Source organism: Acipenser ruthenus, chromosome 18 (genome assembly GCF_902713425.1).
Source record: "Acipenser ruthenus chromosome 18, fAciRut3.2 maternal haplotype, whole genome shotgun sequence".
Classification (NCBI taxonomy): Eukaryota; Metazoa; Chordata; class Actinopteri; order Acipenseriformes; family Acipenseridae; genus Acipenser; species Acipenser ruthenus.
The window spans coordinates 31,534,577-31,552,401 of record NC_081206.1 but is presented as its reverse complement, the minus strand read 5'-3'; the positions used below and the strand labels follow the sequence as shown (position 1 = coordinate 31,552,401).

At 42.9% G+C, this 17,825-nt stretch overlaps 1 protein-coding gene across 1 annotated transcript; it reads right to left on the bottom strand.

Moving 5' to 3' along the window:
- Nucleotides 1-5,417: 5,417 nt before the first annotated feature.
- Nucleotides 5,418-13,963, bottom strand: LOC117421990 (prostaglandin D2 receptor-like). The gene is made up of 2 exons (XM_034036563.3): nucleotides 12,581-13,963; nucleotides 5,418-7,839 (listed from the first exon to the last, which is right to left on the bottom strand). Exons 1-2 carry the CDS (start codon nucleotides 13,385-13,387, stop codon nucleotides 7,597-7,599), a joined length of 1,050 nt encoding a protein of 349 aa, XP_033892454.3. The 5' UTR covers nucleotides 13,388-13,963; the 3' UTR covers nucleotides 5,418-7,596.
- Nucleotides 13,964-17,825: the final 3,862 nt, after the last annotated feature.

Below are 17,825 nucleotides of genomic sequence, written 5' to 3'. Positions count from 1 at the left end.
AAGGCCTTGTAACCAGGAGGTCCCCGGTTCAAATCCCACCTCAGCCACTGACTCATTGTGTGACCCTGAGCAAGTCACTTCACCTCCTTGTGCTCCGTCTTTCGGATGAGACGTTGTTGTAAGTGACTCTGCAGCTGATGCACAGTTCACACGCCCTAGTCTCTGTAAGTTGCCTTGGATAAATGTGTCTGCTAAATAAACAAATAATAATATTCTGCTGACTGGAGCAGAAACCACGGCTTCAGTGTATATACATGTTTATATCACAAGAATGGGGTCAGTGATGAGATTGTGGGCTTGAATTTGAAACTCAGCAGCTGGGTCCTGTCTGCCAGCGGGTCACATGTTCCCACAGTGACACTCCACCCTTACTCTGTCATCGGGATTCATTTCATTCATTTTTGTCAAGGTCGGATTTGAAGTAATGTACGGAAATGCTTGACTAAAGAACTAAATATAAACCAGACATGTGTAATGAATGGAGTCTGAGGACTGCAGGGTCGTACTACAGGACTCACACAGCTCCAAAAGTACACACTGTCGGCCAGGCGCGGGTCAGACTCAAGTCAGAAACCTTTTTAGTGAGTTTCTGGAATCCAGAGCCTCCACTGTAAGCCTGGGCAGATTGTCAAGTATCTGTAAAGAAAACCAGTCAAGTTAGAATAAAGAGTCCAGACATATAAAGATGTGATACCTAGCAAAGAGGCCACACTTGGGGCAAACTTGGACCCTGTTTTTATTGCTGTAGGAGCTAGTGGCAGCATGAATTAAAAAGCAGGGCTCAGTTTTGTTCCAGTTGTGTTTTTGTGTTTTTTTTCCCTTGGTTCTCCTCAATGCTAAGTCTTTATTTACTTTGTGTTTTGCCTCTTTGACAAGGAGAGCAGAAGGATTTGGAGGGGTGCTTAAATACATCACGGGTATCACAGCAGTCCCTCGGTTGAAACCACACCCTCGTCACTCCCCTGGGGGCGTGTCCTACGTGTCACATGACACACAAAAGATCCTTTCCTCTGATGGGAACTAGACTCATTGGCTATGGGAATTTGATCTCTCCAATGCAAACACTGGAAGTGCAGAGGTGTGATTGGAACCCCTGCACAGTGGGGACCATGCAGCCCCTACACACCGAGTCCCCAACGACAGGGAAACGATGGGAAGAAACGCAGCAGAAGAGAAAAGCAGTCTGCATCAGAGCTCAGAGTTTAACATGGAGGCCACCATGGGTTTATATAGACCCTGTCAAAGTGCTCGATCATGGCTTATTTTGCTGTGGTACAGCTAGCGGTGTGCAATGCAAAACAGAGGTCTTACCACAACACAATTTGTTACATACTGTACTTTTTTGTAACGATTTGACATTGTTTCTAAAATCAATCAATCGAGAGGAGATGAACGCATGACAGAGTATCTCTGCATCCAGGAGGGAAAGGTAGGGACGGACCTTTGAGATGTTTCAGAGGTGGCAGCAGGAGGATTTGACTACAAGGAGATTTGGGCATCAAAGGAGAGGTTACTATCCAGAAGTGCACCAAGGCTTCGTATTGTGAGGGAAGGCAACAGCAGACAGTTTCCAAGGTTCAAGGAAGCAATATTGAGATTCTTGAGTTGAGTTTTCGATCCTACTAGAAGTTGTTCAGATTTGTTAGTGTTGAGTTGAAGAAAATTGGCAGACATCCAGGCCTCGATGTCTTAGATGCAAGCTGATAGCCGGATCATGGCAGAGGGACATCTAGGGTCTAGTTTTAGGTAGAGCTGAGTGTCATCTGCATAGGAGTGAAACATGAGGCTGTGCTGGCGGATGAGGTGACCCAAGGGAAGCATGTAGATGTTGAAGAGAAGAGGCCCAAGAACAGACCCTTGAGGGACACCGCAAGTGACCGGGTTTGCGTCAGCACTGCTTCCATCACAGAAAACAGACTGCATGCGTCCAGATAGGTAAGAGGACAGCCAGGAGAGACAGGTTCCAGAGATCCCAGCATACTTCTGAAGGCGGTCAAGAAGAATGCCATGATCTATGGTGTCAAAAGCAGCAGTTACAGTATGTCAAGGAGGACAAGCACAGATGGAGCAGCAGCATCAGCATTGAGCAGAAGATCTTTTATAATAGGAAGCAGAGCAGTTACAGTACTGTCATGTGGCCGGAAGCCAGACTGCAGAGATTCAAGCAGAGATTATAAATGTGATAAGATGCAGATATTATTGTGTGATAATGTATTCTGACCCATATATTATATGTATAACAATAACAATAACAATAACAATAACAATAACAATAACTATAATAATAATAATAACAATAATAATAATAATAATAATAATAATAACAATAATAATAATAATAATAATAATAATAATAATAATAATAATAATAATAGTAGTATACTCACATTTTACATTACTCATATTTTGAAAGCAGAGCTCTGACGAGCATGTATTGCCTCTGCCAGCGCATTAAACTCTTTTTTAAAACACTCATCTTTATTATTCTAGCAGCCTTGCATGACAGGCACAAATGCACACATCTATTTCCATGAGTGTTTTTTCAATGCTAGGTTGACTCCACTTGGCAACACAAATAAGATGGTATTTACAGCGTGCTGGCAGGGTAGAGCTTGTCCAGGCTGTGACTACTGCTCTCTCGCACCACCTAGAGGCCATTAATACAAACTGCCATTATAAAATATATAATAATTGACCAGCTACCTTGGCTTTCTGCCACTCACACACAAAGTGCATTTTTGACTTAACAATTTATCTTATTAAACTTTATTTAAACTGTTCTCTTGCTTCTTATTAAACTTTATTTAAACTGTTCTCTTGCCTCTTATTAACTTTATTTAAACTGTTCTCTTGCCTCTCACCACTGCCACCCCCTCCCTTTAAAGGATTACTACCCAGCTCTGAAATCTATTCTCTAACCTCAAATCATTTTTATTAACATTATCACCCACCCGCACCCCTTTTTTTTGCTAACCAATGCTTTGAAATCAATTACATTATCACTGCCCCTCCCCCTTTTTTTGTGCTGAGAATATTTGGAATCTCCTCTTGTTTGATTGATTATTTTGATGTTAAATGTGCAAATATTTCAAACACAATGCTGTTAATAAACTGGAATGTGGTGCCTTTGCTGCAGACCCGTCTGATTACAGCTGTGCCACTGAAGTGAGTTTGACCTACAGCACCCCTGGAAGTAGCAGAACCTTTTCATCTTCTAGCACTGACACAGCTGCAGAATCCAAACGGAAATATAAAATCCAAGCAAGGAGGTGAAATGATCTTCCACAGAGGAAACGGGCGAGCAGTGGCAGTGTTGATTGTGCTGTTCAGAGCTATTGTAATGAATTGTCATCTTAGCCCGTTGAATTGAACGAAGGATATTTTATCAGGTAGTTCTGTTTGCCAGGTATTTACCAGGAAATGACTGCTCAGCTCCCAGCTTGCACATTTTGTATGAAGGTCTGAATGGTACAATGCCTTTAGGTCCTCTGTTAATGAGATAACTTTGTGAGCAGAAAATGAAACACATTATGGAACAATACAGATGCCACGTTAAGGAAATGAGCAACTAGGAGAAGAGTTTAATGACATTTACACCGCTTAATAAAGCTTCCTATTTCAACACTGCCAGTCACTTGCACTGCAGATTGAGATGTCTAATGCTGAGTGGCTGCTTTGGGAAGTGTACACTCCACTGGTATTTGACATGTCAGTGAAAGGTGTGAAGGCTTGTGGAAGATGCACCACACAGCCTCCTGTCTGCCCCCCGTCCCCCCAATCCTAACTTCAAATAGAATACTCTGCTCATCGTTTTGTTAAAGCAGGTTGATATTGCTGGATTAAAACACATGAAAGAGGCTGTTTGTTTAAGGACCTGAAATTCTGCATCTTGATTGGCTGAGGCGATGTCCCATGTTGCATCAGGTTTATAATTGAATGTATGAATTTGTATTAACTTCAGTTGAATGGAACAGTAAACAATACAGTATGCTTGCCCCTACGTAGTTATTTCTGAGTCACATTAATTTATACATTCAGTCGGAAGTGGATTCTGCTTTTAATAAACATCCTTTGTCAGTGCCGTAAGCATTCCTACTCAGATGTCGCACACATAAAAAACTATTTTTACATGAGCTGGGAAAGAGAGACCTGTCTAAAATGATCTTTGCAGGGATTGCTGATTGGAGAGTACTTTCGCAGTGCTGTATACCAGAGCCTGAGGCTCAGTGAAAACCTGGGACATATTCTCCACTCCCTGGGGACTCTCCAGTTGGTGTCGATGTTGAAATATTAAGAACAGTACCAAGCCTGGACTTCCACTAACATCCAGGAGCGTCTCTAAATCCTGTGTATTTACAGAGTAGTTACTGAGTAAATTCATGTGTACTGACACATCATTGCCATGTTATTCTGCATAGTCACAATGTACTTCATGCATCAATCTTTTTGCATGATATAAGCAAGTACACAATCGTATCAAAAAAGGGTTAGGGTTAGGGTTAGGGGCGTTAGGTTTAGAGTTAGGATTAGGGTTAGGGTTAGGGGCATTAGGTTTAGAGTTAGGATTAGGGTTAGGGTTAGGGGCGTTAGGTTTAGAGTTAGGATTAGGGTTAGGGTTAGGGGCGTTAGGTTTAGAGTTAGGATTAGGGTTAGGGTTAGGGTTAGGGGCGTTGTACACATTAAGTAGATTGTAACTATGCATAATAAGATTGTAATGATGTGTAAGCACACATGTATTTACTCAGTAACTACAGTGTAAGCAGTCTCTCAGTGTAAGCATTCCTGAGAACCGTGCCACTTGTTTAATAGATGATTCCCAGAGCAGTGCAGTAACATCTGGAGCTGAAACAGGTCGCTCTGCACAGCTGTGGGAACAGAGAAACATGTTGTTATTATCTCGAGTGTTTGTCAGAAACAGGACATAAACTAAAGTGCCGAAGACGGAAATCTACAGCAGTGGCCAAAATATGAAGGCGCCTGTCTGTCTGTCTGTCTGTCTGTCTGTCTGTCTGTCTGTCTCTCAAACATGTTTATGGGCCACTTGTTCATTTTACTCAGCTGTAATTTAATGTACAGCCTTTAACGTTTTGCTTTTTAACAGCTACAATAGTTGTGATTGTGAAGCCTCCACACTACGGTTTTTTTGGTTTGATTTCAGGGCAACGTTTTTAACATGACATGTCGTGGGGTGAGCTTAGTTCCCCCCATGGGTGCTTGCGCCCTGGAGCAGCGCGGACTCTGTGCCTGTGTGTGCAGCCGTGGCTGGGGAAGAGCGTCGCTGACAGACAGCCTTTCTGTGTGCGTGCATCAGGCTCATGTTGATTCATCACAAGCACAACAGTAGCGGGTGCTCTCTCTCACCTTCTTTCAACACACATTCTATAGGACAATAGGATGCATCAAGTAATCAAGACCGCTTTGAATAGAATAGGCCTTTACTGTACATCTCCAGCTGTTCTGTGGTAAACATCACATTGTACATCAGGTACAATAAACAACAACAAGCACGTGAAAACAACATTTCTCAGACACATTAGGCTTACAATTATTATATATATACACTGAGGACACTCAATAAAGTCACATCATGCACCACAGCTAACCACATTTACATACATACCATGTAGGCTGTACTTCAGCAATGCCACTGACTATCCTGGCTCACCTTGCTCTTTACACTTGCATGCAAATATTATTGTTAATTTCTTAGCAGACGCCCTTATCCAGGGCGACTTACAATTGTTACAAGATATCACATTATTTTTACATACAATTATATTAATTTTACATACAATTACCCATTTATACAGTTGGGTTTTTACGGGAGCAATCTAGGTACAGTACCTTGCTCAAGGGTACAGCAGCAGCGTCCCCCGCCTGGGATTGAACCCACGACCCTCCGGTCAAGAGTCCAGAGCCCTAACCACTACTCCACACTGCTGCCCACACCATTGACATACAGACAGTACTAACAGTGTTATTAATGCAACACATACTGACATGAGAGGAGATGCATCTGCATCATACCTCCAATACTTAAACGTTTCACAAGCAGAGTCATTATTTTACACCGAAGGGGGCCAGATTCACAAAGCATTTTAAGCTTGCGCCAGATTATTTTTAAACTGAAAACCTACTAGTTAAAATGATACAGGAAAGCAGCAAGCAGCCCCTGAAGGATCATTAACATTTCGTTTTTGCACTGGCGAAACTGCCTGTTGTGAATCTGGTCCAATAGTCTTTTTTAATACAATACAATACAATACAATACAATACAATACATATCTAAAATCCACTAATGTATCCTTAACGTTCCTCTATTCATATCTACAGGGTCAGTGGTGTGTCTACCAGGAGTGCTGGCACAGGAAACGACTGTACAGGAAACAGTGCACTGTGAAATTCATTTGTGTTTATGTGCTGGCAAGCTATCGTGACCTAGCTATAAGAGAGCAATTGTGCATGTTTGGAATGGGTTGCGTGGCACGTTGTCTCTCTTGATCGGCACACTGCTTTTAACATGGCTTGTAGTACTGCCTCAGTGTCTGGAGTGGAAGCTACCGCAGTGGGTTTCAGGAGCTCAGTGCTTAGATAAAGTGCTGGGTTTGCACTTGAAATGTGCTACAAATCTATTTTAAGTTCAAGGCTTCCAATTGCTTCCCTAGTGCTTTCTCCTGTCAGGTGTGGGGTTTTAGTGGCGCTCATTGCTCGTCAGTGGACGATCCCCTTGTCAGCTCATGGAAAGAGTCTCCTGCAGGGGTCGTGATGTCAGTATCTGCTATCACCAAGGATTTCATCTGCCTCTATTACCCATTTATTGAAGTTCACAACATCAGTATTATTCCAGAACTTAATAGCACATGTTTTACGCAGGTTATGTCAGATATCTGCTGGAGCTGGAAACTGCCAATATCAGTCTTAATAAACCCTTATTGCAGATCTGCTGGTTGTTAGCTGACATGCACTGAATTAATAAATGAGTAACGGAGGCAAATGGGTTATAAAGTGTTACAGCTTAAAGACCAGAGGAAACACTTCACAAACGTGCACCCATGTTTTCTTACAAAAGTAGGTACCCTTATATACTTACAGTACCTCTCTGAAATTTGCCTTCAGAATGGAGGCATTAGTGTTCTGAATCTAAATTCTAAGTTCAGTGTTAGCCTTGTTGTACTGAAGCAGCCCAATACAGACATGTTATCTAACAATGACAGCCATGTTATCGAGGTTTTTGATTGAACTTCAGCCATTAAAAGAGATTCATAATGATCAAGCCTCAAAGTCTAATACAGTAGTGCTGTGTCTGTGTCTTCACTGTCTACAGCCTCGCTCAGCTGCTCTCCGAGTTGTTCCACAGATGAAACAGCGAGACGCCAGCTCTAGAACAAGAACAACACTGTGACCCACATTCGAGTCACTCGTCACGAAGAAGGTGACACTGGTGTGGGAGGCATGACCATTACCCTGAAGGTCCTGCAATGGACTAAACGAGCGAGCCGTGACGTCACAATGTCCTGTCGGGACGCCATTGAAAACCACAGCCTTCGTTCCCAGTTACGGATTTCAATGAACCCTCTGCGTTTCCCACACGCTGGGCTAGGCAGCCAGGTCCTGCTGCTGTGCTGGCTTGTCAGGAGTTCCCTGCTGCACACTGTGCCGGGCCCTGGTGTGGCACAGCTTGTCGTACAGCTTGTGAGCCATCGTCCGGAAGAGAGAGGTGCGGAAGATGATGAAGACCCAGGGATCCACGATGGAGTTCACCGAGAGGAACCGCAGCGCCAACAGGTCCTTGGCTTCATCGTTATCGCTTACTTGGGAGGCTCCAATGTATGTGCGCACCTGTCAAAGAAAGAAAGAAACACGGTCTCTGAGTGCCAGACTCATTCAGCCCTCTCTGCTCAAGCAGTTCTTTGCCGCGATGCCTTTTGTTCCCTTGCGGGTCACTTTTTAATCAATATTATTCCTGAACGTCTCCTCACTTACCGATCAGGAGGACTAAAGATCAATAAGAGGCCTTCGCTCCCCGCTGTCTGTCAAGCCAGTCGCCTCTTTCCACCAACTAGACGCAAACTGGATTTGAAACCTGCTTGCATGACTCCACCTCTGCAGCATGCCTCTATACAGTATATACTTGTTTGCTGTTGCTGTGTTATTGTCATGAATCTGCACACCTGCTGCTGCCTCTCAAAGTCAAAGGGAAAGGCGAGGCTAACTGGGAGAGTGTGGTGTGCCGGGGGCTTCCCCTCTTAGTGATCTAGAGCTTCGATTTGAAGTGCTTTTCACTCTGTGATGTTATTATGCAATCCGAGCACACCGGCTTGTTGAAACATCTTTCAATGTGTAAATCATTAATAAAGTGCCCGTTCGTTGTGTTCCTCGCTTGTATTATTATTGGCACAGTGAAAGGCAGTGAAATATAGATTTAAATGGATGAGTGCTGGTGTCCTGCCAGATGAGTTCTACTGCCAAACACAGCTCTCCTAGAAGAGCCCAGACCCTTAACTCCGTGTCACAGGGACAGGAAGCAACAGACAATCAGATATTTGGATAGCAGAAATAGACAATCAGATATTTGGATAGCAGAGTGTATCTGTTACTCTGGTTTACTAGGGCTTAGCCATGCACTGTGTGACATCGACAGAGTCTATGAAAAAATAACATGTGGCATTTGCAATAATAATAGTAATAATAATAATAATAATAATAATAATAATAATAATAATAATAATAATAATAATAATAATAATAATAAATGACATCTAGAAGAAAAAAAGCTAATTTGAAAATGATCTGATCACTAACAGGAACGACAAAACTAATGAAACAAATTATGATCGTATTTACTTTTGAACAAGTTCGGCAAAAAAAAAAAAAAGTAAGATGCTGTTCTGCCAAATGTCTTGCGCTGTGTATAAGAGCAACGGTGACGAAATGCAATGAAACGGAATGAAATAACACACAAATCTATGCGCTGATGGGAATTTAAAATGAAATCTATCAACGGATGGGAATCTGTACAGACCGCCCCCAGCATGCTCCAGCAACTGAATTAAATATGAGAAGTAGTCTACCGGGAATGTGTTAATGGAAGACACATTTTTTTTCAACCCATATTTTTGAAAAAAAAAAAAAAAAAAAAAAAAAGGCAAATGCTAATTTTGGACCTTTGCCGAGAACACCGCGAAATAAACACGATCTGTCATTCAACATACTCAGTGTCATTCAGGGAGGTCCTTGTGACTGACTTGTTTAACAGCTAAAGAAAAAGCAATTCCAACAAACCTTGTAAATGCGATTACTTTACAACTTGTTAATGATGATCCAAACATTGAATAATATGTTTATAGAATGATCTAGAGTGTGTGAGAGAGAGAGAGAGAGAGAGAGAGAGAGTATGTATGTATGTATGTATGTATGTATGTATGTATGTATGTATGTATGTATGTATGTATGCATGCATGCATGCATGCATGTATGTATGTATGTATGTATGTATGTATGCATGTATTATTATTATTATTATTATTTATTTCTTAGCAGACGCCCTTATCCAGGGCGACGTACAATAGATGTAGTTCTGCGTGTTGTTTAATCAGCCATTCCCTAAGCATTGCCTCTGTTTCACTGGGCGATCCTGTATTGTTCGGTTAACGGTCAGGGTGTTCAGAGATACATTACACAAATGAATCCTGATTCTCCTGTGCTGTCTTGCCTCCTGCGTAATCATCCCCGGTAATGCGTGACGCTATGCTAGGGCACGGCACCACACAATGATACGATTTCTGATCGGCATTTAATAATACAAAGCAAATATTTATCACTGTGATGCTATTAAAACGGCATGCTAGTAATCTTCATTTTATTAAAACTATTACATTAAAATGGACCTCTAAATTACTTTTTGTCTAAAATGTAGACACTGGCTCCAACCATTACTGCGCAACAAGCATGCAAGTTTAGTAACGAAAGCTCGTCAATTAGTGGCGGTGGCGGGGCAGATTATCCATGACAGCGGCGCCAGACTTTCCATAATGATGTGGGGTGGGGTGGGGTGGGGTGGAGTGGAGTTCGGGTCGGGTAGGGTGGGGTGTGGTGTGGTGTGGTGGGGTAGATGGGGCAGAACAAAACACTGAGGGGTCTACACCGCTCTTTGTGCGGGCATGCACAAAATACATTCAAATAATGTTCAGTGTCAGAAGAGGACCAGGATGACCATCAACCATTTGAAACTGCAACGTTAAGGAAGCTCCAAGTACAACACATATTCAACGTTATGGAGTGTGCTTGCGCGAATGTGCATACCGAGTGTGTGACTAAACTAAAGTTTGTTGATTGAAGGAAGGGATATTAGCTACCAGATAAAGTGCAGTGATCATTGGTTCGTGTATTATGGCGTGTTGTCAATAAATATCTCTTGTTAGGGGACAGAAATACCCTGTAGATAGCGGCGAGGGACGATCTTTCAACCGTAACTATCTGCAACTAGCATTTGTAATGAAAGACAGCTACTTTAACAAAAACCTGTCTACCTCTTCCGGAAAGAAACGATAATAAAAAAATAAAATGAAAAATGAAAAAGCAGAGCCCCAGGACTGAATGTATCACTGCTGTGCACTGAGTTCTGAGCAGCGGGTGTCTTTGAGACCGATGCAGGGTGTTTTCATTCACAGTGTCCGACGAGCTCAGACAATAATCCACAGTGGAAATGGCCGTGTGATTTGCCACTAGAAACGCTACTTTTAAGTGGTCATTTTTATTGTTTATTAACTGTGAACAAGCAGCTTTCTGATATATTAAATGTGTCCTTTTTAGGGGTTAGTAAATATAACCTGATGTCGCATTGGAGCAATAACCGTGCTGGAAACGCCAGCAGGATCATGTAGAGTTAGAGCGATCCTAGACCCCAATATCAATAGAGAACACGAACCAGGCGCGGGGTTATTTTCTGGTTGCAGTGGAGTCATTGCTTTCTTCATTTTTTTTTAATACACACTTTTTTATAACTGCAGTACATTTCTTCTCAAGACTTGGATCGTCATGATGAATCCGCTGATCAGATGGAAGATTAAAAATAGATTTGTATTTCTGTCGCCGCTGTCTGTTCTGTCCCTGTGCTGGTAGTAACCAGGGTGTGTGAGAGATCTTAACTATCGTTACACACACTCTCCTTAACTTACATCATCCCTGAATGCGCTCTTTTGAAGGACACGTTAGTTTTTTTTTTTTTTTTTTAAATATTTCTCCTGCAGTGTGTTTGTCAATAATGTATTCTGTCTGTCCAAACACAAGCAAACCACTTAGTTCACAAAAGATTATTTTTCTCTTAAGAGATGTTTGCTGTATGTATATGTGTATATGTGTATGTCTGTCTGTACGTATAGCTTATATACAGATAAACATCTTATAAAATAAAAAAGAAAGGAAATTGTATGTATTTTAGATGTTAATTTAGAATTAACAAAGTCATCAAATAATAATAATAATAATAATAATAATAATAATAATAATAATAATAATAATAATAATAATAATAATATAGATGAACGTATTCTGCCACCTAATATTAGGAAAGTCTCTGATCAGAGAGCGCAGTAAATGGATCTCAGGATGAATCGTTATTACAAGGCTCCACCTTGTCCTAATGCAGGAAGGTAAGAGAGAACGAGGATATCAATAAAACACCGGAGTCACCCCATCGGTAGTTTTTATGTTTAACTGTATAAATATGTACCATTATTCATCAACAACAAAAAACAAACAAAAAAAAACCGTAAACATAAAGAATTAAGCAGCTCCCGTGGAAAAGTTTTTACTGAATAATATCTGACTTGAAGAAAGCGAAACATGTATATTGTTTTATCGACCTTAAGAGGAAGGGAAACGGGAAAGGGTTTCAAAACGTACGAGGTCAGGATTCAAGATTTGAATACAAACCGCAGAAAACCACGCAGCCGCGCGGCAATACCAGGCAAAACGAAACGAGTTCAGATCACAGTGTCGCCTCCTCGCAGTCCAGCTATAGCCGCACACTCCCGGAAAGGTTACAAACTACGATAGCATCGGGAGTTTATATTATTACAGCCCAGGAGGTATGATGACTGATTGGTGCAAAATTAAGGCACAACGTGTATCGTCCTCCTTGCTAATTTCAAATAAAATATAAAAAACGATTGGGCTACTGGTGGAATTCATTGATGCATAAAATGAATACAAAAATATCTGTAGGCTATGAAAAAAAAAAACTTTAATATCAATAATTTTGGAATCGATCTATAGGTTAAAACAATCAAGAAACTCCAAAAATGACCCAAAGATCCGCTTAAAAGAACAGGGATAATATGCCAGCACGAATTACTGTTGTTACTGTGACGATATCACTTTAGAAGTGCAATGCATCCTGCAGGTATACAGCTCATTCAAGACCTAACGCGTGTAACACGTTCTAGTGCGCAGACCTGAAACAGGGAGAAACTTTCTGTTTGCAATGGCAGCTGAAAAGCACGAGCTGAAATGTTTGTGTTTGGGCTATTAAAAAAAAAAACAACAGAAATGTTATAAAGCGGGTGATATCGATACTTACAGTGACTGGGACTGAGCAGATTATAAAGATGACGGTGATGAGCGCCAGCAGGACCAGGTGGTCGATCTCCTCGGCGTGGCCGTTGTGCGGAGCCCGGGCTCGCTGGTTCTCGGCTCCCTCGAAAGACGCGCACCGTATTTTCTGTTTGCGGGACAGTTTATACATCTTCAGGAGGCTGATCATCACCGAGAGGTTGAACGCTACGATCAAGAGTATCAGCATGCCCGTCAGAGATCCGAACAGCACCGAGTACATGTGATGCGGCCGCTTCATGGCGATGTAGCACCAGGTGTGCGGGGAATACGTCTTGTACTTGCCGAACTCATCCCCGAGGATCAGCGGCAAGGCGCAGAACAGCAGACTAAACAGATAGATGAACGGGAACATCAGAAGCACCTTCCTGCGGTTCACATGCCGCTGGTAAAAATATGGGTGCCCGATAGAGAGCCAGCACTCCACAGCCATTGCAAGCAGGATGAACATTGAGCACAAGCCGAAAAAAACCATGAGCGCACCGAACGCGTTGCACTGCATGCCGTGTGCCAAGCGCTGCCTTGTAATGTAACAGGCCAGGACCATGGGGCTGATCACCAGCTTCCCCAGCAAGTCGGTCCAGACCAAGCCGGTGACTAGCACGTAGAAGACGGAGACGCGGTTGCTATTGTGCTTGTGCCGGTATAAGATGCACAGGGCGATGAGGTTGCCCACTACCCCCAGGGCGAACAGCACGGCGCTAGGGACCACGCTGTTGTTTTCATCGATTGTCGTCCGATTTGGACTTCCTTCCGAATCATTGGACACACTCATCCCTCTCCAGAATGCGCTGCGCACACAACTTTTTACACAGTCAGTCCACGCTGTGGATACCCTATACCTGCTCACACAGGCAGGCTTAGAGGTAAAAAAAAAAAACTAAAAAACACAGGATCTGAACACTAGAAACTGCGCAGTGGTACTGTCTGATGAGCCGTGGCGGTTCTGGTCCTGAGTTTCTTCTGATTATCGATGACTGCTGTGTTTCTACTCATGCGATGTCCTTCTATGAGGGCTCTGAAACGCGGATTGTGATCTGGACGGAGCTCTTTGCCCAAGCCGCTCTCTGCTCACACGGAACGGTGCCACAATGCAGGCAGTCTGAGGAGACTGACGAGTGGAAAGGTCTGCGTTGCGCTTCCACTGCCCGGATCGCTGTGCATGTGACAGCAGTGAAACGCGATGGGTATAGCTAGCCTGCACGAGTGTATTCAACAGGAAATTCTGCAACAAATCGACGGATAAATAGTGTTCACGAGATCACGCGTCAATACCCGTGTTTTCAAAACAGTTCGATAAAAACTCGATAAGCAGCACAGATAAGGTGTTTAACTTTGGTCTCGAAGTGGTTTAGTCAAATCAGCCTTAGGGGTGTGGCTATTTTTTAAACAAATATTGTGCTACATATTTTAAACACACACAATTCAAATGAGCACTAAAATGAATGTGTTTGTAATCTGTTCCGTGCATTTAGTTTACGGTATTTATATATAGATAGATATAGACAGACAGACAGACAGACAGACACACAGACACACAGACAGACAGACAGACACACAGACAGACACACAGACACACAGACAGACAGACAGACAGATAGATAGACAGACAGATAGATAGACAGATAGATAGATAGATAGACAGACAGATAGACAGACAGACAGACAGATAGATAGACAGACAGATAGACAGACAGACAGACAGACAGATAGATAGATAGATAGATAGATAGATAGATAGATAGATAGACAGACAGACAGACAGACAGACAGATAGACAGACAGACAGACAGACAGACAGACAGACAGACAGACAGATAGATAGACAGACAGACAGACAGACAGACAGACAGACAGATAGATAGACAGACAGACAGACAGACAGACAGACAGACAGACAGACAGACAGACAGATAGATAGATAGATAGAGATTTTTATTTCATGTTCTGGTTTATACGTTTGTTTAGTCTGTTATGTTAACACGGATTTAGTTCGAATATGTCCACCCATTAGTTTAAACACACATGTTTTGGTTTGGTGGTTAATGTTGTGTAAGTTCTAGGTAAAGCAAAGTACACGTTTACAATCCCATTTACAGCGCAACACCTCGCGGCTCTCTTTAGGAAATTCACGCTACATTTGTTTAATACGTTATTGTAAAATGTATTGCCAAGAGGTGAATGAACTTTTCAAAAAGCCTTGCTCCGCAGATGCTTGCTAATCATTCTTTAATTTTGTGTTATGAAGCTTGTTTGCTACATAACCAGGTTACTATCACCCACGGACCATGCAAATGACATCCGGAATTAACTGAAGGTACCGGTCCAGTCAATGATACCCCCCCTCCGTACAGAGAGGGTGTAAACAGCCCTGTTCCCGACACGTCTGTGTGTGTGTGGGGGGGGGGGGGGGGGGGTATCTGCTGCAGCACAAAAGCCTTTTGTATGTGCGGCTTTTCGTTCCTGTATATTTTCATTTCTCGGAAAGGGTGTGGCCGTTTACCGAACTGATTCTACAGTGTGCGGATCTGACTGGACTTCAGATAGCGGATCCACCGCAAGAAGATTTTAGTTTCAGCCTTATGTTGTGGCGCCACCTTGTGGACCTTGTATTACAAAGTTTAAAATACAGCAAGCGCGTCACTTAGCACGTTCCGCATCCTATGCGTCATATTTCGGAAGCCCTCGTTTTAGTTCTGTTTGGTTTGCATTGGTTTCTACGCTGAACACATGGAATGTTTTAGCAACAAACAAAGTCTCAGAGGATAAGTCAGGTGTACCTTTTGAAGAGTTCAATTGAACTTACTCAAGCTTCTAATGGTTATAATTAATCGTTTCTGTTAAAACGTCGCGAAGCAGAGAAACAACAGCAAAGTGCTTGTCATACGAAATATACTGAAATAACACAGAGGATCAAAAGCCTTATCGTGCTAAAGACAGAACCGGTACATTAAACAGGCTACTGTAATACCTACACATTGCCAGCAGAGGGCGGTGTCGCCCCGTGTACTGCGCGGCTGGCAACCACATCTTTTTTAAGAAACGATAAAGAAATCCCATTTTAAAGAGAACTGCCTGAAGTGGATGTTAACATTTTTTTAACGTACAGTATTTCAAACGAGAAGCTCAATTTAATTTATATAAAACTAGACATTTTATTATGTCCCATTTCATTCTTCATTCTGTATAATGGGATATTAAAAATTAGTATTTCGATACTTTATTCTGTAACAATTAAAATAAACTACACCCTGGTGAGTTTGAAACATGCTGGTTAAGATTATCGGCTCATTCGTGACGCGGGTAATAACATTTGAATACTTCGCAAACGTTCAAACTAAAATAAACGGGCTGCATCACAAGTATTCGAGCAGGTTTAGATAATGTGCGAAATGACACGTACCCTAACAGCAGTACTGCCGCCACGCCCATGGTATGATATTAATGAGCGTGTAAAAGACAAACAGACGGGTCTTCCTCGAGGATTGCGCTGCGGAGCCTTTGTTCTCATTTTGGGGTTACCTTTGTGCCTTATTTCTGCCTTAGACCCTTATGTCTCAATAGGGTCTGAGTCAGTAAAGACCATGCGATTTAGGGTAAGGGTTTATTTGGGATACATTTGCATTATACAGCAGTTAGGGGGATTTGTATATGTTATATAGGCTGCACTGAGCGGCTATGAGAGCTGCGCAAGCCGATTATTCGGGTTGCGGCTTCCTCGCGAAGCAGATGAAGGACACACTGCGTTTATCGGGCTGAATCGCCGTTCCAGGTTTGGAGAAACAGCCGCTTGGGTTTGTGCCGATAGCTGCTCTCCGCAAAGCTGTCCGCTTTCCTCAGCCTCTGGAATGTGGTATCGGCCGAATCTGCACGCCGTGTGACCGTCCCCCCCATTGAGGAGGAGTGGAGCTGGGGTCCCGCTGCTCTGAAAACTCCCAGCTCAGACTCAGCGGCGGGGGGGTTCACCTCCCCCCCCCCCAAAAAAAAAACTATAGAAAAGAGAGAAAAACAAGCGGGCATAAAGGGAGTCGGAGTAAAAGTGAGTTTATAACAGAATCTAGGAAGCACTGTTCTGCACAGAGAGTTATTAACGCGTGGAATAGCCGAGCACGTGAAGCAGTGCGATCTAAAACACTGGGAACATTTCCAAAGAGACTCGCTTCTGTGCTATTAAACGAGTTCCCACCAGCAGGGGAGAATGGCGTGAAATGGCCATTTCTCGTTCCCAAACTTTTCTTGTGATATTCAGGCACCCTGTTCCCCTTGGGAAATGAAACGGACTGTGCTTGGTGTATCTATCTGGCGGATGACTCTGCACATTTTAATCTACCGGATTCAGATCTTCTGTGTGTCTAAAGGCACGGGCTGTGGATATGGTACCGTCAATGACTTGCTATCGAAAAGCACCGCTCATTTGAATAGGCTACACATTTTACACGCGTAGCATCTTAAAGGATTGTGAATCAATCTAGCGATCTAGCAGCCTATCTCTCATCTGTGCAAGAAGCACACAACCCCAAACTGAGCTTTGAACAACCCGTGTGTGTGTGAGTGTGAGTGTGTGTGTGTGTCAGTGTGTGTGTGTGTGAGTGTGTGTGTGTGTGTGTCAGTGTGTGTGTGTGTGTGTGTGTGTGTGTGTGTGTCTGAGTGTCAGTGTGTGTGTGTGTCTGTTTGTGTCAGTGTGTCTGTTTGTGTCAGTGTGTCTGTTTGTGTCACCCCAAGCGCCCCCTGTGATCTCCCCCCGAGCAGAGGTTACCGTGTCACCCTTAACTGACCCCGGGTATAATTAAAAAGATACAAGTCAACACAGAGGTGAGAGGCCACACTGGAACACCCCAGCAGATTATTGAAAAGTGTTACATGCCACACGGAGGCGAGCCGGCAGATCTAAGAGGGAACTGACCGAACACGACGAATGATAATCACATACATTACAAAGCTATACCATACCTTACATCATAGCTGCTTTACTGTGTCTGCGAGACCCGTGCGCATCACACAGCAGAAACGCGCAGGGCGTTAGTGAAGGAGGGCTGTGAGAAGCGCTTTTGTGGGTCTGATTTTTTTTTTAACGTGTAATGAGAACCAGATGTTGTCTTGTGGTTTAGTGGAGATTTGATGGTGCCAATCAAAGGACTCTTAACCAGTTAACGCCCTCTTTGCAGTCTGAGCCCTCCCACTTGGGCTTGCTTTCGGCCAGAGGTGGAATCTGT